The sequence below is a fragment of the Diachasmimorpha longicaudata genome, unplaced genomic scaffold (genome assembly GCF_034640455.1).
Source record: "Diachasmimorpha longicaudata isolate KC_UGA_2023 unplaced genomic scaffold, iyDiaLong2 ctg00000210.1, whole genome shotgun sequence".
NCBI lineage: Eukaryota > Metazoa > Arthropoda > Insecta > Hymenoptera > Braconidae > Diachasmimorpha > Diachasmimorpha longicaudata.
The window spans coordinates 1-26,281 of NW_026973999.1; the positions used below are offsets into that span (position 1 = coordinate 1).

At 35.0% G+C, this 26,281-nt stretch overlaps 1 protein-coding gene across 8 annotated transcripts; it reads left to right on the forward strand.

The window, feature by feature from the left end:
- The first annotated feature begins 16 nt into the window (after positions 1 to 16).
- Positions 17 to 24,977, forward strand: LOC135172231 (uncharacterized). Of its 8 annotated transcripts, XM_064138462.1 has the most exons (4): positions 17 to 1,492; positions 3,205 to 7,085; positions 7,953 to 8,085; positions 11,404 to 15,623. In XM_064138462.1, exon 4 carries the CDS (start codon positions 11,571 to 11,573, stop codon positions 15,474 to 15,476), a length of 3,906 nt encoding a protein of 1,301 aa, XP_063994532.1. In that variant the 5' UTR covers positions 17 to 1,492; positions 3,205 to 7,085; positions 7,953 to 8,085; positions 11,404 to 11,570; the 3' UTR covers positions 15,477 to 15,623. The 8 variants fall into 8 exon arrangements, 5 of the variants coding, with proteins under 5 accessions (XP_063994532.1, XP_063994529.1, XP_063994530.1 ...); XR_010300934.1 differs by lacking the exon at positions 11,404 to 15,623 and adding an exon at positions 19,108 to 24,977 and having other exon boundaries at positions 17 to 7,085; XR_010300936.1 differs by lacking the exon at positions 11,404 to 15,623 and adding an exon at positions 21,097 to 24,977 and having other exon boundaries at positions 17 to 7,085.
- The last annotated feature ends 1,304 nt before the right edge of the window (positions 24,978 to 26,281 follow it).

Here is a 26,281-nt window from a genome sequence, read left to right on the forward strand (position 1 = left end):
ATCAACAACAATCAGCATCAGCATTAGCATTATCAGCAGCAGTATCAGCATCAGAATTAGCATCATCAACGATGAACACCCGATCGGCTGATATTTGCGAGAAGATTCGGCAAATGCAGACGACTATTAGCAAGATGCAAGCTGCTACTGATCAGTTGAGCAACACAATGCATAGGTTATTCAAATACCAAAACACTACAGATTCAAAAATTCTCATGGAAAGAACGATGCGAAATCTACGGTTCCACATGATCTTCCTCAGAACCCTACATGAAGAGCTGCAAACACAAATTACAAATTAAAATAGAAACTCAACAATCATAACCTACACGATTCCATTACACGACGGGGAGAAGGCCGAATTTCAATGGGGTTTGGAGTCAATAAATACTTTGGGAGTGACGATCCAAGGGGTCCCCAGGGAAACGGCGGCGAAATAAGATAGAAAAAAAAAAAAAAAATAAATAACTAAATAAATATTATTTTATAGTATTTTATACAGTATTCGAAACTACTCTTTCTATATTTTTTTTATAATTATCACTAGCATTGTATTCAATGAAATAACCTACATATATATGTATACATATATAGATATAGATTTTTTTTATTTTTCATTCATATGTGCATAAAATCATAATGTCCATATACATTTTTTTTTTATTGGGAGATAATCCCGTACCGAATGTACTCTCAATGCTTTATATCGAGTCAAACATTCATAATCAACATTTGTAGACATTAAAACAAAAACATAACAGAGGTCATTAATATAAATCATGACATATTTAATATCTACACTGTGCGACATTTATTAATTCCTTCAGCATAACAATCAGTAAACCAAAAATTGGACATACATCATAATTTTTGGCAAACTAAGGCTAGGGGAAAAATAACGCGCTTTCAACCAAACTTTTGATTCCAAACGGTATCAAGAATGAAAATAGTTTAGTCAAAAAACATTAGACAAAGTAGATAATAACAGAGCACGCAACATTACCATGCTGCACTTAATATTTTAGACACATAATTTTTTTTTTTCTTTTCCCGACTTTTGCTGTCCGCATCCCTTTTATATAATCTAGGTGAAGGTAGCACTAATCTGCACGAGCACGTATTTGCAATGCACTGAATGCAAAATATAGAGTTATAAATGGAACGAAACGTTTTTTCTTCCGTAAATAAAGAAATAAACGTCTCATATCATTCCAGAATCAGGAATGGACAGACACACGAATGAGCGCCCTCGTATGATTAGGATATGGAGACACCCCAATAAAGAAATCTTAGAGGCGAGGAAAAGGAAACACCGAATATTAATTATCGCGAGACAATTGCAAAAGAAAGTAGAAAAAATGCATAAATTATTAGATGTATTTAAACAATATTGCGAAGCGAAAATCGACGAAATAGAAAATACCGATAGTCACGAAGAATTGGAGGAGATTTCGGCGGACGAAATAGATACAGATAATGATAGCAGATAAAGGTAGGATATTCTTTCTATTACTTCAGGCTTAACTTGAGAAAATGAGAGAAACTTGCAAAATAAAAATAAAAAAATAATACTAAACTTAACTATTCATAATGGCTACTAACGCTTGAATTATAACGGTAAAAGAACGCCGACGGAATGACACAGATCCCGTTAAATAGCCTCACTAAATAAATAATAAAAATTATAATATTCATATACATATGCATATGTATATACATGTATGTATATGCATAACATTAGAATCATACTCATGAAGTAACAATACTGTGGGCTGGCATGAGTTCGAGTATCGATTGTCACCTTTGCGATAACCTGAAAACAAGTGAAGAAATAAGTAGAATATATAATAAAATACTGTAACGATAGGCCACTGACGAGTAGTATGTAAAATTATGAATTGAAGTGTAAGATTTAGAATAAGCCTGAAATTCCTTCAGCATGAATGAGCTGAAACATGCAACGCCCTACAGTTGCGGCTTAAGGTTCCGAATATTGGCACCTAATTCTTCAGGATATCAGGGATCGAACTTGATGTTCTGCGGACCTTCGGCCTGAAAAGAAAAGAAGAAAAGAAAACAACAACGACGAACAAAACACAATCCTATTTTGCTTTCCTTACCTGCTCCCCTATATCCTTCTTCCGACCTCTTGATACTCGAAAATCAATTCGAACTATCGCTGAAAAGATGCTCACGTCATGTTCTCACTCAGAAAATACCGCGTACACTTGGAAAAGGACGAAGAAAATGAAAACAAAATATTTAAAAGAGAGGTCACAATCTTGCTGACCAACACTAAACAACAGATATTCAAAATACCTTACATGCGTAAACCAAGCATTCTACACGATCGTGACGACGATGGGAAGTTCCACAGGATAATGGAGACTACAACGGAGCGAGCATGCAGTAGAAGTACTCTCTACAGTGCAAAGCAGCATAACCATCATCATACTGGAAATGGGAGCCCAAGATATCCAAGTCAAGCAATAATTCAAAATCAATGAAAACGAATACCGGAATCCAACCTCCGCTACTAACAAGAAGTACGAATGCAAGATATGAGTGGAGAACGAGAACAAATCGCAGAAAATTGAATACCAAAATTGAACAGCATACAGATAGACCTGTCACAGCACCATTGGATGAACGAAACCTTCCTTACCATATGAAAGTCCCCATACCTTTCTAATAATCCTAGCCAAAGAAAACAACAAATGTACGTACTATGACCAGACTTCGGCAGTTGATCCGCAGGCATTAGTCGATCCATGATACCAAAACGGACAACAGAACAGCAAGGAGCTAAGGATACCGAAGAACACGAGCGGAACAGGATCAGAAGATTATTATTTTACTACACTGTATCTCTTATTATGATATATCATGTTCAATTACATTAAAGTCCAATACTTAAGATCTATGGGTACCTCGCAAACGTGACAATACGTAATTTAACTATACGAAAGTGACTTGGACCACTTAACACTACGCTTAAGCCTATAATAATTTAAAAATCAAATAATCAAACATATATTGGGCAAAAATATTTCATGAAATTTAAATATTCTATATCTATCTATATATGTTCACTGCAAGCAATACCTGGGTTTACTCAATTGGGAAGTAACCACTTATAAGCACCTCCCTTTTTCGCAATAATACCTACACGAATATATATCTAAATTAAACCTACGATTACAGAATACATAAAATGGATCCATCAATCCGATACAGGACGTTACGAGCGTCCTTAATACTGAATTATCCTGTTAGTCTGAGGAATCAAATATATAATAAACTTACTACGTATTCCACAAAAATCGCAGACTGCAGAAAAGCAAGGGAAAAACCGGCAGCGCTTAACAATTTAACAGAAAATCTCGAAGAAATACTCAAACCACTACACATCGCTGTCATACAAGGAGTACTATTTGGCAACATGCACTTTATAAAATTGGACACGAATCCTCAAATCATGAAATTTTACATGAATGACGAATACGATTGGCGCAAGGAAGCCAAACTGTGTCGACAAATAATTAAAACATTTAAAAGACTACTGAAATGAAGAAAAAACTAGGAACATTAAATACGTGAAGTGGGATTGCAAAACTCAGTGCAACAAATAATTAGAGATTAAATAGTGAAATACTTGAATCGAATAGTTAAAATCAATCAAATACTGTCAAACATGCAACGCTTAGATAAAAATAAATTATAATATGTTTAATTGAATTTCAGTGGGTTAGGAGCTTATCCTTTCGAGCTAATGTACCGGAGAATCCCCTGATAGAGTTCATAACGATAAAATATGTAAAAACCACAAAACTATGGAATAAGGACCGTGATTGGTTGATTTTTCACAAAAAAAAAAAGACGAAACTATAATAGACTTTTACAGTTGCTTTTGTCGCTAAAACAGACAAAAGCAACTGCACTCACCATTGTCATGTTACGTATTCACATACGTTTTCTATGAATGATATCCCCTTGAAGCAATTGCAAAATATAAAGGATGAAATCAATCAAATATAAATACTAAATACCGCTATAAATTACTGATCATATATTTCAACCAGAGGTCATGTAACAAAACATTCTTAGATGAATGACCAAAAGGATTCTATATATAAATAAGAATAAAGAAATGAAAAGATAGAAACATTGACGGAGGACGGAACAGTATTTCTCCCTCTGACGTCGCAAGCCGATGACCTTTAATACAATCATTGCACAGAATAAATAAATGATTACTTAAAATAAAAATAATTCGGGACCATGAAGGAGCCCACATACCAATGATTAGAAAGAAACTCAGCTTTGCGACGTTAGAACAGGGTTAAACCGCGAGGACGAGTAACGCACCCTCTCAAAAATGACGAAATCTTGGAAATTTCCACGTATATATTGATACGAGTCAATCTAAGAATGATGTGACTCCGATTGAAATAAATGAAAAGACAAACGAAGAATGAAATACAAAAGAGAAATCATAATTCTGAAAAATAGAAGCAATTGCAAAGTATAAATACCGCTATAAATAACTGATCATATATATCAACCAGAGGTCATGTAACGAAACATTCTTAGATGAATGACCAAAAGGATTCTATATATAAATAAAAATAAAGAAATGAAAAGATAGAAACATTGACGGAGGACGGAACAGTATTTCTCCCTCTGACGTCGCAAGCCGATGACCTTTAATACAATCATTGCACAGAATAAATAAATGATTACTTAAAATAAAAATAATTCGGGACCATACAGGAGCCCACATACCAATGATTAAAAGAAACTCAGCTTTGGGACGTTAGAACAGGGTTAAACCGCGAGGACGAGTAACGCACCCTCTCAAAAATGACGAAATCTTGGAAATTTCCACGTATATATTGATACGAGTCAATCTAAGAATGATATGACTCCGATTGAAATAAATGAAAAGAAAAACGAATAATTTAAATACAAAAGAGAAATCATAATTCAGAAAAATAGATAAATTCGACTGTTGCATCAAAAAGGATGCATGAAAAGTCAAGAAATAACGTAAACTAAATATTCCATAAGACAATGGCCATGAAAAGTTATGAAAAAATAGAATTTGTTAATAAACAATTAACAAACATTTATAACAACAAAATGCAAATCAGTGGAAAAGAAAGAACGATCACCGGGGTAAGCACCCACCAAAAATCTTTTCTTAATCTTCATAAACAGTTGAGATATTTATTTTTGAAGTTTCATACAGACACATACAAGCCCATGTATCCGTGTGTCCACAAAACTTTGGAAAATTCTAGCGTACGCATTATTGATGATGGAGAAATGGTTTCCATACAAAAGGGACTCCATATTCTGAAAACTATTTATTTCACTCATAAAAATAATAAAATTTATTAACAAATATAATTGTTGTAAACAAAATATACATGAAATATTCTACGAACAATTCACAAAAATCGTAAAAGGAAGTTCTGTAGATCCTAAATATGTATTTCAAAAATCTCTTCTTAATCTTCATAAATAGTGAAGATATTCATTTTTAAACTTTTACACACACCCACACATACAAACCCATGTATCGGTGTGTCCACAAAAACTTTGGAAAATTCTAGCGTCCGCATTATTGACGATAGAGAAATGGTTTCCAGACAAAAAAGGACTCCATATATTGAAAACTATTTATTCCATTCATAAAAATGATAAAAATTATTAACAAATATAATTGTTGTAAACAAAACGTACATGAAAAATCCTGTAAACAATTCAGAAAAATCGTAAAAGGAAGTTCAGTAGATCCTTGATATGTAACAAAAAAAATCTTTTCTTAATCTTCATAAACAGTGAAGATATTGATTTTTAAATAATTCACACTATACACACACACTCAAATCCTTGTATCGGTGTATGCAAATAAAGTTCGAGAATTGATAGCGCTTTCCCTATGGGACATATGCAAAAACATCCCATATAGAAACTACGGCATAAATTGTGAACTACAAAAATATGTAATAAAAAATTGTAAAAGTCAATAGACAAAACTGAATGTCTATTGACATGTCATTAAGAATTACCCCTAAAAAATCTAAAATTGGCGAAATTAGTGCATTTAAATAACAAGAACAAGAATATGAAAGAAAATTAAACAAAACTCAACAATTTAAACATGTCAATTTTGATAAATTAGCGATCTTAATTGTAAATGTTAATAACCACGAAATTAATGAACGAATTGCTACCGAAAAATCCATAAAAATAGTCCACTGAATCCTCTAACGACTGAGCCATTGATTAGATTTTTCACGTTATAAACAACGCCATTAAAAGTTAATAAACATTTTTCAAGGTCAAGTCAATATCTCCGAAAGTTGTATAGTTAAGAAAATGAAAATTTATGGAAAAATGCTATAAAATGTGGACATTTGAATGGATGAATAATTGTTCCTGATTACTGAAAAATACTATTGTTATTAACAATTGAAATGTTATAAAAAATTGTCAAAAAAGTTTTAATACTAGAATCGTATTTCTAGACCAAAAATAGGGTCAAAAACGAATTTTGTCAAATTTGTCAAGAGACAATGTCAATAGACAAAAATTGCTTATAGTAGTACCATGAGGATGCCAAAAGGATCCATTTAAGCTATAGTGAAAATCACGTTCAAAAATTAATTTTAAAACAGAAAAATCATTGTCAAAATATCAGAAATAATTTTTAAGAATTAAAAATGTAAAAATGAAAAATGTAATAAGGCATAAGAGAATGTCACAGCATTAGATGAGACTACACACAGAACATATGAATACGCATCACGCGCCATCCCTACTCTCAGTCAAGTGGAGTTGCACGTTAAACGAAGCATCCCCACCATCCCTACTACTGGATAGCGTGCGCCAACGATCGACGCGGTGAATAATCGGTCAGAGTAGTCTCAGTGCCGCAGAGAAACGGCAGTTCAACTTCAACATCAGCCAGCAGCAGTCATCTCTCCGAAGAGCTCCGGGAACATTAAATCGACTAAGTTCCAAATTATTTTTGGACTTAGAAAATATTTCGTGAGTTGTGGACTTGGAAAAATTTCGTGAGTTATGAACTTAGAATAATTTTGCCTTCTGCACTCTTGAACTTAGAATAATTTGGCCTTCTGCACTCTTGAACTTAGAATAATTTGGCCTTCTGCACCGTTGAATTTATGATAATTTTGCTGTCTGCACTGTTGAACTCACAATTATTTTACCTTTCGCATTTTTCGACATAAGATTCATTTACATGAAATATTTTTCTAAAGCCACCATTCACTTTAATTATTAAATTTAAACATGTCAAGTCTCAAACAAGTAAAGAATTTGTGGTGAATAAAAAAGAAGTGATACCAAGTGTTGTGAAAAAGTGTTAACTTCCCCATCACACAAATCATACCGAGAAATTTTGCCGAGGCGACCCAAGACGCTCGTTTAAGAACGGTGGCTTGCGAACCCCACGAGAATTTATCGGTTGACTTACGTGAAAAATCACTCTTGAATAGAATTAATTGATAAATTTTGCCGAGGCGACCCAAGACGCTCGTTTAAATAACGGTGCCTTGCGAACCCCACGAGAATTTAACAATTGAATCTTTCATTGCATAATTTTTTATAGAATTAATTGATAAATTTTGCCGAGGCGACCCAAGATGCTCGTTTACGAACGGTCTCTTGCGAACCCCACGAGAATTTAACAATTAACTCTTTCATTCCAAATCTTCAGTAAAATTAATTGATAAATTTTGCCGAGGCGACCCAAGATGCTCGTTTACGAACGGTCTCTTGCGAACCCCACGAGAATTTAACAATTAAATAATGTAATCTAAAAACAAACCGCACTCTTAGTGAAGTGAACCAACGATTAAAAATACAGTTTTCGTTCGATATATATATATTTATTAATTTTGTTTCTCTCGGAAATCCAGAAAAGAAAACGTCAATAAGTGAAATCAAAAAAAAAACTTTATTCAAAAAGACTACAGAAAACGTATCATCCATCCAGCCAAGCAGCCGTCCAGACAGCGACCCAAAGGACTAATTATAAAAGAAACAACGAAAGTGAGTAACGTGAGGAAAACATTTATTCTTTCTACCCGGATGTCGTTTGATATTCCAAAAAAGGAAAGTTTAACCACTATTTACGGTTTTCGGTAAATTCTCAACGTTAAAATAAATCAATCTAGCATGTCCTTCTTAAAATCGGCAAGTCAAATTTTAATCGGCTACCGCTCGACGGTTAAAAATTGTTATTTCGGCTTCCCTAAATTACTAAGATCAAAAACGGAAGGACAATATTGAAACAATGACACCAACTGAGATTTTATTTCTTTTAATAACACCAAATTCACCGGAAATACGTAACAAAAATGGTGCTAAGTGTGGGGTTTTTCTCAGTCACTTTTTCGTTTTTTTTTATTGCATTAGTTGGCTGGTCGCACACATAATATTAATCTAATGAATTTTAGCACTTTTAACGCCTATCATCCTAGAAGATACGATATACTGACCAATGTTCGTTTTTCGTTTCATCGTTCATTTTATTTTACTCGAGTTTTTTTGTTCTCAAAGAAAAAAAAAAAATAAATAAATCTCAAAAAATAATCGATTAATTCAACTCGTTACCATATATATATATTCATATAGATTCATTGGTTTTTGATTTTAAAATTACATTAATAAAATTTATATATATAGATATCAATACTTGCATCAATCAAAATGGATAATTACGAAACGAATGTGGGTGAGATACCAGAGCAATTAGAAGAAGCCCGCGAGCTTAATCAACAACTCTTGGAAAGATTGAAATTAATCGAAGAACAGGCCCAAATAATTAAAGACCTGCAAGCTTCAGTAAAACAATTGAAAGAATGTCAAACACAGACTAGTAATTCTCCGTCGGAAGGAGATTTTGAACGACCCAATATTTCAAATCAAAATTATTTGGCAACTAACGTAATTCTGGATGAAATGGCTACCCTTAAGAATGACATAGATTTATTGAAAAATCAAACTGCACAATCACAACCCAGCAATACACTTATCAATGCGCACTACATTCCGAGTAGAATCACAGTTAAAGACGCACTCTCGTATATACCTTCTTTTGACGGTTACAATATAACAGTTACACAATTTATGAGAGCTTGCAATCGTGCATGCTCTATGCTCGACCAGTCTACCGTTCCCATGTTTTTAGCACTTGTTCGTCAGAAATTTAAAGGACGTGCACGAATAACCTTAGAAAATTTGGAATATCAAACACCTCTGGAACTTGAAACTAATTTACGCAACTTTTTTGATCCTTATAAAACTGCAAATGAATTGAAAGCAGCGCTTGAGAATGTTTGCAAGAAATCGCAAGAGCATGTTGTAGATTACATTAACCACGTTAAAAGCCTCTATTCTGATGTAATTAAAACTGAAACGCTTGAAAGAGAATATTTAACAGTAGAAGATGTCACTAAACTTGAAAAAGATACTATTAGAGCCTTTCTGAATGGTCTTCCACCTTCGCTTCGTATCCAATGCTTATCTAAACCACATACGACTCTAGATGAAACATTTAAAAATACAATCGAAGTGTATAAAATCCACGAACGCGACACGACTCGATTTCACGAGCCTCAAAATTTTATTGGCACAACTCAAACTAACTCACACAGCTCTGGAGTTAATGCAAACATTCCACAAGAGGACAACCGCGTTTTCAATCGACGGGACAACGAAATTTCACATCGAAACGGGTTCAGCAAAACACCACAAGGGTTTAGTAACTCAAAAGCAATATCTCAAAATAGATATCACAATAATCATCCCAGGAATTTCAGCAACCCAGGTTCATGGAATAATCATCGCTTTTCTGAAAATCGAAAAAATTTTAGTTCCTTTAATAATACTGGTACTCAAAATTATTCAAGTAATAGCAATTTTGGGCAGGAAAACGGCAATAAACCAAGCTATATACCGGGAGTTTTTTGTGAATTATGTCGATCGCCAGGGCATAACTTGAGTAACTGTAGAAAGTTAGCTTACATGAACAGACAAAAAGAAATGAATTCAAAAAATGGCCAACTCCCCGAACAGAATATTGGCGGGTTTACGGGGAGCAATCCGAATCAAATCCCGTCACTATCTCAAAACCCGTGCAACCAATCGAACGAAAATCAAATCCTACCGAATTTCCCCTCGACTTCGGGAACAACCACGGGAACTCAATAAAACGCGATTGCACACTACGAAGTTCTAAATTAAATATTCAGGACACTTTGAAAAGCGCAAGTAATAGTAATATAAATATTTCCGGAGCGGATCTAGCGAAAATACCGATCAAAACCATAGAAGAATTATACGTCGATCAAAGAGCACGAACAATTAATGCCATCAAAACACATGAAGGGCTTAGGGCGTTATGGGAACAAAAACCATCATTAATGCGGTACGGACTCGGATATCATGAAGAATTGAGACAGAAATCCCGGGGGTTAAACGTAGAAAAACAAGTACAGGACTCAGTTAATAATAATCAATTCGAAAAAAATAATTCAGAGACGAACGTTAACATTAATTGTATACCTGACGAACCGATTAATGCGATAGTTTCCCCAGTAGAATCAGAGATTAAAATTTCCACAGAAAATACAAAAATAAATTCCGATTGTTCCATTAACACCACTGCGCGGCGCGCGTCTGAACAACTATCTAACGCTAATGAATCCGTAGCTACAAATCCTCCCAATCGAACACATACGGAATCAAATAACCCTAAAACATCATCAATTGAAACTAGCGATGTCCATCATCTAAAAGAAGCACAATTAGACACGGAAAAATCAATTGAAAATCTCAGATTAACCGCGCCCGTAAAACCCAATGGATCTAGTGAGAGGACTACTGCAGAAAAACTTCTCGATTCGAAAGGACAGACAGAATTAAAGCCTTATTCTCGTATTGCTCACGTGCAAATTGGAAAAACAAAGATCGCGTCCGTTACATTATACTCATCACAATTAAAATTACCAACGGTGATGATGATCGATAGTGGTGCGGAAGTCAATTTAATTAAAATCAGCGCTCTTAATTTTCACGCCCCAATGAATAACAAAGACATTATTGAGCTTCACGGTATTACTGACAATTTTATTAAAACCCTTGGAACCGTTTTAATTAACATTGATAACTATTCCATAAAATTTCATGTAGTGAGCGACAATCTTCCTATAATTCAGGCCGGAATTATTGGCGCAGAATTTTTCCATGAGTTCAGAGCCACTCTTTCGTATGAATCTAAAACTTTTTCTTTCCATAATGTAGTGATGGAAATAACTTACGACGACTATCAAACAATTCCTAAAAATTCTTCCTGTGCATTTACAGTTCAATTAACCAAAGATTCACCCACGGTTGGCCTTATCTCGGATATTTACATTGCAGACAAGGTTTCCATAATTGGAAGTCCAGAATTGAATATTCAAGGAAACGCATACATCAGAGCTATCAATCAAAGTGATCAAGATTTGACCTTGCCTACGCCTGTGATTAAGATGGGCCAGTGTAGTTGGTTAACATGTAGAGGAGAGACTGATGCACAGCGCGAACTGATCCGCGAAAACAATTTTCAAGAAGAGCCTAATTCTCATATTCAAAAACTCGACTATCTAAGTCACAAGCCAAATTGGTTCGCAAGTCCACCTCTCGATACTATTCCCATTAATGTAGTCTCAAGCGATAAACTCACTGCTGAACGTGCAAAATCTATACAAAACCTCCTCTATCTCGATCATTTGACTGAAACAGAAAATACTGTAATTACTGAACTCATTAGCCAACACCAAGACCTTTTTGTTCTTAATGGCGAAGCTTTAGGTGCTACAAATGCTATTTTTCATCAAATTAATACAATAGATGACGTACCTGTATTCAAACGACAATATAGATTCCCTCCTATTCACAAAGACGAAATTATAAAACAATGTACAGAATTAGAGGCAAGAGGTATAATTAAACCATCCGATTCGCCCTATAGTTCTCCCATTTGGATAGTTCCGAAAAAGGAAGATTCCTTAGGAAATAAAAGATGGAGAATGGTAATTGACTACCGATCTCTCAATGAAAAAACCATCGGGGACGCCTACCCTCTCCCAAACATTAATGAAATATTAGACCAGTTGGGAAATGCCCAATATTTCTCAAGCTTTGACCTTGCTAGTGGATTCCATCAAATCCCTATTCATCCTAATGACACACATAAAACCGCATTCTCTACACCCTATCAGCACTATGAGTTTACGCGCATGCCCTTCGGTCTCAAAAACGCACCCCCAACATTCCAAAGAATGATGGATAAAGTCCTAATTGGATTACAGGGTAAAGAATTATTCGTCTACATGGATGATATAGTGATCTATTCTCAGACTCTTGAAGAGCATGTTCGAAAGTTTCAAAATTTAAGTGAGCGCTTACGAAAGGCTGGTTTGCAACTCGAACCGGATAAATGTCACTTTTTAAAGAAAGAGATCAATTATCTGGGACACATTATATCATCTGATGGAGTACGTCCGGAACCAAAAAAATTAACAGCTGTCCAAAATTTTCCAAGACCAACCAATCAGAAAAATATCAGACAATTTCTTGGCCTAACCGGGTATTACCGTCGATTCATCCCAAATTATGCAAAAATCGCCAAACCTTTAACCTCTCTCCTAATGAAAGACAAGAAATTTCAATGGGGCGACGAGGAAAACAAAGCCTTTAGTAATTTACGGAACGCGCTGTGCAAATCTCCCATACTGCAATATCCAGATTTCACCAAGGAGTTTGTAATCACGACAGATGCTTGCGGATACGGCATTGCCGGAATTCTCAGTCAAGGAGAGATTGGTAAAGATCTTCCAATTGCATATATCTCAAGAGTATTAGGAAAATCAGAAAAAAATTACTCGACTATAGAAAAGGAAATGCTTGCTATCATTTATGCGGTAAACTACTTTCGACCTTATGTCTACGGTCGGAAATTTACATTAGTTACAGACCACAGGCCTTTGACTTGGATTAATTCGGTGTCGTCGCCAAATTCTAGAATTGTTAGGTGGAGACTAAGTATGCAGGATTTTGATTACCGAATAGTATATAAACCAGGGTTAGTGAACGCAAATGCTGATGCTTTATCTAGAAATATTCCATTTAATAACGAAACAGAATGCGACAACGATGATACTTTGTTAGATATAAAAAGAATTTTCACGATTGATTCTGACACCTCTTCTAGTGATTCAATATTTACGGCCCCAGCAAAACGAAAAAAGAAAGAGGTAACAAAAGCACTGACGAAAAGATCTCGTGTGGGAAGCGATGATATTGATATAGCAGTAGATAACAGCACGAAATCAGAGGACAGTGAGAATGTAGGTAGAAATAAAAGAAGTAATATAGCTGACGAAGATATCACGCAACAGACAGGCTCAAGTAGCGCGACGGAAATCTTAGCCGAACATCCGGCATCTGAACCCCTGATATCACCTGAAGGAAATGACTCAGATAACGAACATAATCACAGTGAGCTATCCAGTAACGGTGGATTAGCGGAGAGCGAACGCAGCTCTGAGTCATATCCTGCAAGCGTTGCAAATAATCAAGACATCGACCCATCCCACTATTTACCCCCAGCCGCTTGTGATGAATTAGATGAAACATTTTTTGATGACGGGTCTCTAGGGTTAGCAGACTTTACTGAAATTATGTCCGACATGTTCATATCCCCAGAGGATGCACAAGATAACAACTCGACTGATATACTCAGAACAGATTCTATTAGCAATCATGAGAATGAAGCAGTTGAGGTCGATGTACCTGACTCAGATGATTCAAGCGATTCGAGCGAAGAAATATTCCCAACAGCTCGCGTTCCATTCGAGAATCAACGACAAAGGGAAAATAAAGAAAGACTACCACCAAATTCGCGAATAATTTCGGATCAGGTAATTGAATGTCGTGACAATTTAGCCATGCGACAAGACAATTATCTTATCTTTACTTCTATTAGGGGTGAAGCTTGCGATAATGGAGCTCTGGAAATACTGCATACAATCGATTGTCCGATCAATGATCTCACTTTACTCCGTGTAAAAGTTATACCTTATAAGAAAAAACTTACCCTCATCCTACCCCTGCGTAATAATAGGAACAACATAGTGGTCGAAGAAGACATTCGCGAAGGGTTACAATCTGTTCACAACGCAATAATTGATCTCAATATCAAATCAATTAGCATAGCTAAGACTGATCAATTCGACGACGTCCCATGGAATATAATAGAACAAATCCTAGTAGATACATTTGCACCAATTGATGTAAAAATTACAATTTGCACGCAAGAAGTCATAATCCCCAATGAGCATGACCGATCCGAAATCCTACTCGAGTATCACGCTAGCGCGACGAACGGTCATAAAGGTACGACAAAAACTTTTAATCGTCTTAGGCAGAACTTTTTCTGGCCAAGTATGAGACAAGACGTTATCGAACTCATTCGTAATTGCAGGGCATGTCAGCTAAAGAAATTAGTTAGGGTTAAAACGAAACAACCTATGGTTATTACCGACACACCTAAAGCAGCCTTCGACAAAATCGCCATGGATATGGTGGGACCTTTATCGAAAACGAAAAATGATAATATATATATTCTCACCATTCAAGATTTGTTAACTAAATATTCTCTAGCTATACCTTTAAAGAACGGAGATTCTAGAGAAATAGCAATTGCTCTTGTTAAAAATTTTATCTGCTATTTCGGAGCACCAAAAATCATACTCACCGATCAAGGCTCAAATTTTATATCTTGTCTCATGAAAACAATTGCCAAGAAATTTCGAATTAAACAATATCATACTACTGCATATAGACCTCAAAGCAATGGATCCATCGAAAGATCCCACCATGTCCTCATACAATACCTAAAACAGTACGCAGACACCCATACAGATTGGGACGAACTATGTGAATTAGCTTCTTTTGCATATAACACTAGTGTCCACGAGGGAACGGGATACACTCCTCATCAATTAGTATTCGGGAAATTAGCTAGATTACCATCCAGTCAAGCCGCTAATGAGCCAATCGAGCCTACATACGGAGACTATTTGCGCCAACTATTTACGCGAATCAGTAAATTTCAAGAAACAGCAGGACAAAATCTTCATCAAGCAAAACTTAAATCTAAAGAATATTACGATGCGAAAATAAATCCACAACAGCTTAGTGTGGGAAATAAAGTATTTTTGCTTAAAGAACCCAATAAGGGAAAAATGACTGACCAGTATGAAGGTCCTTATAATATTATTGAAATACTAGAAAATTGTAACGTCATAATAAATAGAAATGGAGCCAAGAAAAAGGTTCATATTAATAAGCTACGGTTATCTAAAATGCAAGTTTCTCTCATAACCACATAAATGATAACACAATAGACATTAAGAATAAAAATCTTCAAAAGTTAGAATCATTATTTCAGCTAGAATAACTAATTAATAATTAATAACAAATTATAATCAGAAAATTAGGGTAGTAGGAAAATTGAGTTAGCAAAATCCCAACATCATCCAAAAATGTTACAGATGACTCTAAAAAGGATGATGACGGCTATTCTCGTCCTGTTGTTCATCAACACCCAGGAAATTAATGGATTAGTAGGTTATGATTGTAGTGGGTCTACCTTAAACATCACCTCGTATTCTCTACTCCAGGTGGGGCAATGTCACATCCCCCTTGTTAAACCCAAATCAACAAATGTCAACATCGAACTTATGCAACTTAACAAATATGGACAAATTACGGTCGTAGAATGTCGATTACAATTAGATCGAACAATTCACCGTTGCGGAATGTTCTCCCATGTAGCAATAGTGCACAATTACCGCAGGGAATATTTCGTTGAGCTGGAACAACACGAATGCCAAAAATTACATGATTCCAACTCACTACAGATATCACACAACATTGTAGTCGATGCACTAGTTAAAAATATCACCAATCTTAGACCAATCACAATAGCCGGTAAAGCCGAAGTTGACGGCACATGTCAAGGAAGCCAGTATAGTGACCCATTTGGGAATTGGGACGAAGTCATTGTCAACGCAATAGCGCGAATCTACTACACTTCATATGTCACCACTGTCGAATTAATATCCAACAAAGTAACCCTTCAATCGGGAGCCAAATGCGATTTTTTGGCGGGGTCTTGTACAAACTCTTTTGGCACTCAGGCCTTTTGGTCAGTCCAGCCTCCAGACGACTGTAAATTCGGAAAATACACAACGCTATATCGAGGATCAGCTACGAAGATCGAATCAGACAACAGTAACCCGACCACTTATTTAGTTACCACTAGAGACTATACTTTCACATTGGAGCAAAGATCTAAGACATTAACATGTGGCTACCTTTTGATCCAAACTGAATTACCAAAATTATTTATTATGGAAGTTTCTCCGGGAACCACTTTCCCCACAAATAAGATTATCAATACCGATAATGTGGACTTAATGCAATATGTTAACACGAAAATTGTATACCTTGAACACCACCTTAGAACTCAAGTTAGGAAGCTGTATCACTATATTCGTCTCAGTCAATGCGAAGCCCAAAGAACCTCATTAATGAACGCCCTTAGCACAGCGTCATTTGCACCTGATATATTTGCCTATAACCTCATGAAAGGCCCGGGTTATCATGCAATAACAACAGGAGAATTGGTTTCCATTGTCAAATGCACGGCAGTACCAGTCACCCTCAGAAAGAGTGAAAATTGTTACCAAGAAATGCCAGTTACTTACAACAACGAAAGTTACTTTCTAACCGGAATATCGAGAATGTTGATTAGACATGGAACGGTCATTGACTGCCATTCAGCGATACCTACAGTTTATAGAATTGATGGATATTGGTATGCACTGAACCCTGACCCAATGAAAACCCCAACGCCTGCAACCTTTAACCCTTCTCTACCAATAGAATGGGAATATGAAAAAATAGAAAATTTAGCAACTAGTGGAATTTATAGCGAAACAGATATGGAAAAATTACGTGACCGACTATTAACTCGAGCAGAAGCCGCCACTGTAATGAATAATCTTGTCAGCGCCGCCAATGGTAATGAACTGCCAGCCGGAACTATTTCAATGAAACACCTTTTGAGTAGGGAGATGGTAGAGGAAATGACGGAATCAGCAGCTTATAAGACGTGGGAAAAACTCAAAATATTTGGGAATACAGTATCGATTCTTATAGGAATTGTCACTATTATCCACGTGATAATTGGCATTGCTAATGTGTTCATACATGGTTTTACGCTACACGATGCATTCGGATGGAGCTTCCGTATACTTGGAGCTTTATTTGGAGGACTTACACATTATTTTATATACAGAACACGTCGAAACCAAACGAATAATTTACCAGAAAACATCGAAGCTCAACCTCTTAACACGGAGATGAGAACACACACCCGGAGAACCACGCCATTGAACACTATAACTACAACAAGTGAACTGCCACGAGCCACCCTTCCTAATCCGATTAATCCGCAATTACTATCGCAAGCACGTATAGCTTTAAGTACTGCCCCAACTAACACAAACTAGTAGAAGTATTTGTTAATAACCATTCTACATAGTGCCAATAAATAGAAAAATAGCCACTCAGAAATCAACAGTGGATTCGATGCTGATCAAGGGGAAATATATTATATGTCTTCCTACTCGTCCGAAATCGTGATGGTCCACAACTATCTTGCACGTTTCAACTATCCTGGTTACATTTACCCTCCTGAATAACTAGCAATTGACTTCACAAATCATTAACAGAATCAACATCAACAACAATCAGCATCAGCATTAGCATTATCAGCAGCAGTATCAGCATCAGAATTAGCATCATCAACGATGAACACCCGATCGGCTGATATTTGCGAGAAGATTCGGCAAATGCAGACGACTATTAGCAAGATGCAAGCTGCTACTGATCAGTTGAGCAACACAATGCATAGGTTATTCAAATACCAAAACACTACAGATTCAAAAATTCTCATGGAAAGAACGATGCGAAATCTACGGTTCCACATGATCTTCCTCAGAACCCTACATGAAGAGCTGCAAACACAAATTACAAATTAAAATAGAAACTCAACAATCATAACCTACACGATTCCATTACACGACGGGGAGAAGGCCGAATTTCAATGGGGTTTGGAGTCAATAAATACTTTGGGAGTGACGATCCAAGGGGTCCCCAGGGAAACGGCGGCGAAATAAGATAGAAAAAAAAAAAAAAAATAAATAACTAAATAAATATTATTTTATAGTATTTTATACAGTATTCGAAACTACTCTTTCTATATTTTTTTTATAATTATCACTAGCATTGTATTCAATGAAATAACCTACATATATATGTATACATATATAGATATAGATTTTTTTTATTTTTCATTCATATGTGCATAAAATCATAATGTCCATATACATTTTTTTTTTATTGGGAGATAATCCCGTACCGAATGTACTCTCAATGCTTTATATCGAGTCAAACATTCATAATCAACATTTGTAGACATTAAAACAAAAACATAACAGAGGTCATTAATATAAATCATGACATATTTAATATCTACACTGTGCGACATTTATTAATTCCTTCAGCATAACAATCAGTAAACCAAAAATTGGACATACATCATAATTTTTGGCAAACTAAGGCTAGGGGAAAAATAACGCGCTTTCAACCAAACTTTTGATTCCAAACGGTATCAAGAATGAAAATAGTTTAGTCAAAAAACATTAGACAAAGTAGATAATAACAGAGCACGCAACATTACCATGCTGCACTTAATATTTTAGACACATAATTTTTTTTTTTCTTTTCCCGACTTTTGCTGTCCGCATCCCTTTTATATAATCTAGGTGAAGGTAGCACTAATCTGCACGAGCACGTATTTGCAATGCACTGAATGCAAAATATAGAGTTATAAATGGAACGAAACGTTTTTTCTTCCGTAAATAAAGAAATAAACGTCTCATATCATTCCAGAATCAGGAATGGACAGACACACGAATGAGCGCCCTCGTATGATTAGGATATGGAGACACCCCAATAAAGAAATCTTAGAGGCGAGGAAAAGGAAACACCGAATATTAATTATCGCGAGACAATTGCAAAAGAAAGTAGAAAAAATGCATAAATTATTAGATGTATTTAAACAATATTGCGAAGCGAAAATCGACGAAATAGAAAATACCGATAGTCACGAAGAATTGGAGGAGATTTCGGCGGACGAAATAGATACAGATAATGATAGCAGATAAAGGTAGGATATTCTTTCTATTACTTCAGGCTTAACTTGAGAAAATGAGAGAAACTTGCAAAATAAAAATAAAAAAATAATACTAAACTTAACTATTCATAATGGCTACTAACGCTTGAATTATAACGGTAAAAGAACGCCGACGGAATGACACAGATCCCGTTAAATAGCCTCACTAAATAAATAATAAAAATTATAATATTCATATACATATGCATATGTATATACATGTATGTATATGCATAACATTAGAATCATACTCATGAAGTAACAATACTGTGGGCTGGCATGAGTTCGAGTATCGATTGTCACCTTTGCGATAACCTGAAAACAAGTGAAGAAATAAGTAGAATATATAATAAAATACTGTAACGATAGGCCACTGACGAGTAGTATGTAAAATTATGAATTGAAGTGTAAGATTTAGAATAAGCCTGAAATTCCTTCAGCATGAATGAGCTGAAACATGCAACGCCCTACAGTTGCGGCTTAAGGTTCCGAATATTGGCACCTAATTCTTCAGGATATCAGGGATCGAACTTGATGTTCTGCGGACCTTCGGCCTGAAAAGAAAAGAAGAAAAGAAAACAACAACGACGAACAAAACACAATCCTATTTTGCTTTCCTTACCTGCTCCCCTATATCCTTCTTCCGACCTCTTGATACTCGAAAATCAATTCGAACTATCGCTGAAAAGATGCTCACGTCATGTTCTCACTCAGAAAATACCGCGTACACTTGGAAAAGGACGAAGAAAATGAAAACAAAATATTTAAAAGAGAGGTCACAATCTTGCTGACCAACACTAAACAACAGATATTCAAAATACCTTACATGCGTAAACCAAGCATTCTACACGATCGTGACGACGATGGGAAGTTCCACAGGATAATGGAGACTACAACGGAGCGAGCATGCAGTAGAAGTACTCTCTACAGTGCAAAGCAGCATAACCATCATCATACTGGAAATGGGAGCCCAAGATATCCAAGTCAAGCAATAATTCAAAATCAATGAAAACGAATACCGGAATCCAACCTCCGCTACTAACAAGAAGTACGAATGCAAGATATGAGTGGAGAACGAGAACAAATCGCAGAAAATTGAATACCAAAATTGAACAGCATACAGATAGACCTGTCACAGCACCATTGGATGAACGAAACCTTCCTTACCATATGAAAGTCCCCATACCTTTCTAATAATCCTAGCCAAAGAAAACAACAAATGTACGTACTATGACCAGACTTCGGCAGTTGATCCGCAGGCATTAGTCGATCCATGATACCAAAACGGACAACAGAACAGCAAGGAGCTAAGGATACCGAAGAACACGAGCGGAACAGGATCAGAAGATTATTATTTTACTACACTGTATCTCTTATTATGATATATCATGTTCAATTACATTAAAGTCCAATACTTAAGATCTATGGGTACCTCGCAAACGTGACAATACGTAATTTAACTATACGAAAGTGACTTGGACCACTTAACACTACGCTTAAGCCTATAATAATTTAAAAATCAAATAATCAAACATATATTGGGCAAAAATATTTCATGAAATTTAAATATTCTATATCTATCTATATATGTTCACTGCAAGCAATACCTGGGTTTACTCAATTGGGAAGTAACCACTTATAAGCACCTCCCTTTTTCGCAATAATACCTACACGAATATATATCTAAATTAAACCTACGATTACAGAATACATAAAATGGATCCATCAATCCGATACAGGACGTTACGAGCGTCCTTAATACTGAATTATCCTGTTAGTCTGAGGAATCAAATATATAATAAACTTACTACGTATTCCACAAAAATCGCAGACTGCAGAAAAGCAAGGGAAAAACCGGCAGCGCTTAACAATTTAACAGAAAATCTCGAAGAAATACTCAAACCACTACACATCGCTGTCATACAAGGAGTACTATTTGGCAACATGCACTTTATAAAATTGGACACGAATCCTCAAATCATGAAATTTTACATGAATGACGAATACGATTGGCGCAAGGAAGCCAAACTGTGTCGACAAATAATTAAAACATTTAAAAGACTACTGAAATGAAGAAAAAACTAGGAACATTAAATACGTGAAGTGGGATTGCAAAACTCAGTGCAACAAATAATTAGAGATTAAATAGTGAAATACTTGAATCGAATAGTTAAAATCAATCAAATACTGTCAAACATGCAACGCTTAGATAAAAATAAATTATAATATGTTTAATTGAATTTCAGTGGGTTAGGAGCTTATCCTTTCGAGCTAATGTACCGGAGAATCCCCTGATAGAGTTCATAACGATAAAATATGTAAAAACCACAAAACTATGGAATAAGGACCGTGATTGGTTGATTTTTCACAAAAAAAAAAAGACGAAACTATAATAGACTTTTACAGTTGCTTTTGTCGCTAAAACAGACAAAAGCAACTGCACTCACCATTGTCATGTTACGTATTCACATACGTTTTCTATGAATGATATCCCCTTGAAGCAATTGCAAAATATAAAGGATGAAATCAATCAAATATAAATACTAAATACCGCTATAAATTACTGATCATATATTTCAACCAGAGGTCATGTAACAAAACATTCTTAGATGAATGACCAAAAGGATTCTATATATAAATAAGAATAAAGAAATGAAAAGATAGAAACATTGACGGAGGACGGAACAGTATTTCTCCCTCTGACGTCGCAAGCCGATGACCTTTAATACAATCATTGCACAGAATAAATAAATGATTACTTAAAATAAAAATAATTCGGGACCATGAAGGAGCCCACATACCAATGATTAGAAAGAAACTCAGCTTTGCGACGTTAGAACAGGGTTAAACCGCGAGGACGAGTAACGCACCCTCTCAAAAATGACGAAATCTTGGAAATTTCCACGTATATATTGATACGAGTCAATCTAAGAATGATGTGACTCCGATTGAAATAAATGAAAAGACAAACGAAGAATGAAATACAAAAGAGAAATCATAATTCTGAAAAATAGAAGCAATTGCAAAGTATAAATACCGCTATAAATAACTGATCATATATATCAACCAGAGGTCATGTAACGAAACATTCTTAGATGAATGACCAAAAGGATTCTATATATAAATAAAAATAAAGAAATGAAAAGATAGAAACATTGACGGAGGACGGAACAGTATTTCTCCCTCTGACGTCGCAAGCCGATGACCTTTAATACAATCATTGCACAGAATAAATAAATGATTACTTAAAATAAAAATAATTCGGGACCATACAGGAGCCCACATACCAATGATTAAAAGAAACTCAGCTTTGGGACGTTAGAACAGGGTTAAACCGCGAGGACGAGTAACGCACCCTCTCAAAAATGACGAAATCTTGGAAATTTCCACGTATATATTGATACGAGTCAATCTAAGAATGATATGACTCCGATTGAAATAAATGAAAAGAAAAACGAATAATTTAAATACAAAAGAGAAATCATAATTCAGAAAAATAGATAAATTCGACTGTTGCATCAAAAAGGATGCATGAAAAGTCAAGAAATAACGTAAACTAAATATTCCATAAGACAATGGCCATGAAAAGTTATGAAAAAATAGAATTTGTTAATAAACAATTAACAAACATTTATAACAACAAAATGCAAATCAGTGGAAAAGAAAGAACGATCACCGGGGTAAGCACCCACCAAAAATCTTTTCTTAATCTTCATAAACAGTTGAGATATTTATTTTTGAAGTTTCATACAGACACATACAAGCCCATGTATCCGTGTGTCCACAAAACTTTGGAAAATTCTAGCGTACGCATTATTGATGATGGAGAAATGGTTTCCATACAAAAGGGACTCCATATTCTGAAAACTATTTATTTCACTCATAAAAATAATAAAATTTATTAACAAATATAATTGTTGTAAACAAAATATACATGAAATATTCTACGAACAATTCACAAAAATCGTAAAAGGAAGTTCTGTAGATCCTAAATATGTATTTCAAAAATCTCTTCTTAATCTTCATAAATAGTGAAGATATTCATTTTTAAACTTTTACACACACCCACACATACAAACCCATGTATCGGTGTGTCCACAAAAACTTTGGAAAATTCTAGCGTCCGCATTATTGACGATAGAGAAATGGTTTCCAGACAAAAAAGGACTCCATATATTGAAAACTATTTATTCCATTCATAAAAATGATAAAAATTATTAACAAATATAATTGTTGTAAACAAAACGTACATGAAAAATCCTGTAAACAATTCAGAAAAATCGTAAAAGGAAGTTCAGTAGATCCTTGATATGTAACAAAAAAAATCTTTTCTTAATCTTCATAAACAGTGAAGATATTGATTTTTAAATAATTCACACTATACACACACACTCAAATCCTTGTATCGGTGTATGCAAATAAAGTTCGAGAATTGATAGCGCTTTCCCTATGGGACATATGCAAAAACATCCCATATAGAAACTACGGCATAAATTGTGAACTACAAAAATATGTAATAAAAAATTGTAAAAGTCAATAGACAAAACTGAATGTCTATTGACATGTCATTAAGAATTACCCCTAAAAAATCTAAAATTGGCGAAATTAGTGCATTTAAATAACAAGAACAAGAATATGAAAGAAAATTAAACAAAACTCAACAATTTAAACATGTCAATTTTGATAAATTAGCGATCTTAATTGTAAATGTTAATAACCACGAAATTAATGAACGAATTGCTACCGAAAAATCCATAAAAATAGTCCACTGAATCCTCTAACGACTGAGCCATTGATTAGATTTTTCACGTTATAAACAACGCCATTAAAAGTTAATAAACATTTTTCAAGGTCAAGTCAATATCTCCGAAAGTTGTATAGTTAAGAAAATGAAAATTTATGGAAAAATGCTATAAAATGTGGACATTTGAATGGATGAATAATTGTTCCTGATTACTGAAAAATACTATTGTTATTAACAATTGAAATGTTATAAAAAATTGTCAAAAAAGTTTTAATACTAGAATCGTATTTCTAGACCAAAAATAGGGTCAAAAACGAATTTTGTCAAATTTGTCAAGAGACAATGTCAATAGACAAAAATTGCTTATAGTAGTACCATGAGGATGCCAAAAGGATCCATTTAAGCTATAGTGAAAATCACGTTCAAAAATTAATTTTAAAACAGAAAAATCATTGTCAAAATATCAGAAATAATTTTTAAGAATTAAAAATGTAAAAATGAAAAATGTAATAAGGCATAAGAGAATGTCACAGCATTAGATGAGACTACACACAGAACATATGAATACGCATCACGCGCCATCCCTACTCTCAGTCAAGTGGAGTTGCACGTTAAACGAAGCATCCCCACCATCCCTACTACTGGATAGCGTGCGCCAACGATCGACGCGGTGAATAATCGGTCAGAGTAGTCTCAGTGCCGCAGAGAAACGGCAGTTCAACTTCAACATCAGCCAGCAGCAGTCATCTCTCCGAAGAGCTCCGGGAACATTAAATCGACTAAGTTCCAAATTATTTTTGGACTTAGAAAATATTTCGTGAGTTGTGGACTTGGAAAAATTTCGTGAGTTATGAACTTAGAATAATTTTGCCTTCTGCACTCTTGAACTTAGAATAATTTGGCCTTCTGCACTCTTGAACTTAGAATAATTTGGCCTTCTGCACCGTTGAATTTATGATAATTTTGCTGTCTGCACTGTTGAACTCACAATTATTTTACCTTTCGCATTTTTCGACATAAGATTCATTTACATGAAATATTTTTCTAAAGCCACCATTCACTTTAATTATTAAATTTAAACATGTCAAGTCTCAAACAAGTAAAGAATTTGTGGTGAATAAAAAAGAAGTGATACCAAGTGTTGTGAAAAAGTGTTAACTTCCCCATCACACAAATCATACCGAGAAATTTTGCCGAGGCGACCCAAGACGCTCGTTTAAGAACGGTGGCTTGCGAACCCCACGAGAATTTATCGGTTGACTTACGTGAAAAATCACTCTTGAATAGAATTAATTGATAAATTTTGCCGAGGCGACCCAAGACGCTCGTTTAAATAACGGTGCCTTGCGAACCCCACGAGAATTTAACAATTGAATCTTTCATTGCATAATTTTTTATAGAATTAATTGATAAATTTTGCCGAGGCGACCCAAGATGCTCGTTTACGAACGGTCTCTTGCGAACCCCACGAGAATTTAACAATTAACTCTTTCATTCCAAATCTTCAGTAAAATTAATTGATAAATTTTGCCGAGGCGACCCAAGATGCTCGTTTACGAACGGTCTCTTGCGAACCCCACGAGAATTTAACAATTAAATAATGTAATCTAAAAACAAACCGCACTCTTAGTGAAGTGAACCAACGATTAAAAATACAGTTTTCGTTCGATATATATATATTTATTAATTTTGTTTCTCTCGGAAATCCAGAAAAGAAAACGTCAATAAGTGAAATCAAAAAAAAAACTTTATTCAAAAAGACTACAGAAAACGTATCATCCATCCAGCCAAGCAGCCGTCCAGACAGCGACCCAAAGGACTAATTATAAAAGAAACAACGAAAGTGAGTAACGTGAGGAAAACATTTATTCTTTCTACCCGGATGTCGTTTGATATTCCAAAAAAGGAAAGTTTAACCACTATTTACGGTTTTCGGTAAATTCTCAACGTTAAAATAAATCAATCTAGCATGTCCTTCTTAAAATCGGCAAGTCAAATTTTAATCGGCTACCGCTCGACGGTTAAAAATTGTTATTTCGGCTTCCCTAAATTACTAAGATCAAAAACGGAAGGACAATATTGAAACAATGACACCAACTGAGATTTTATTTCTTTTAATAACACCAAATTCACCGGAAATACGTAAC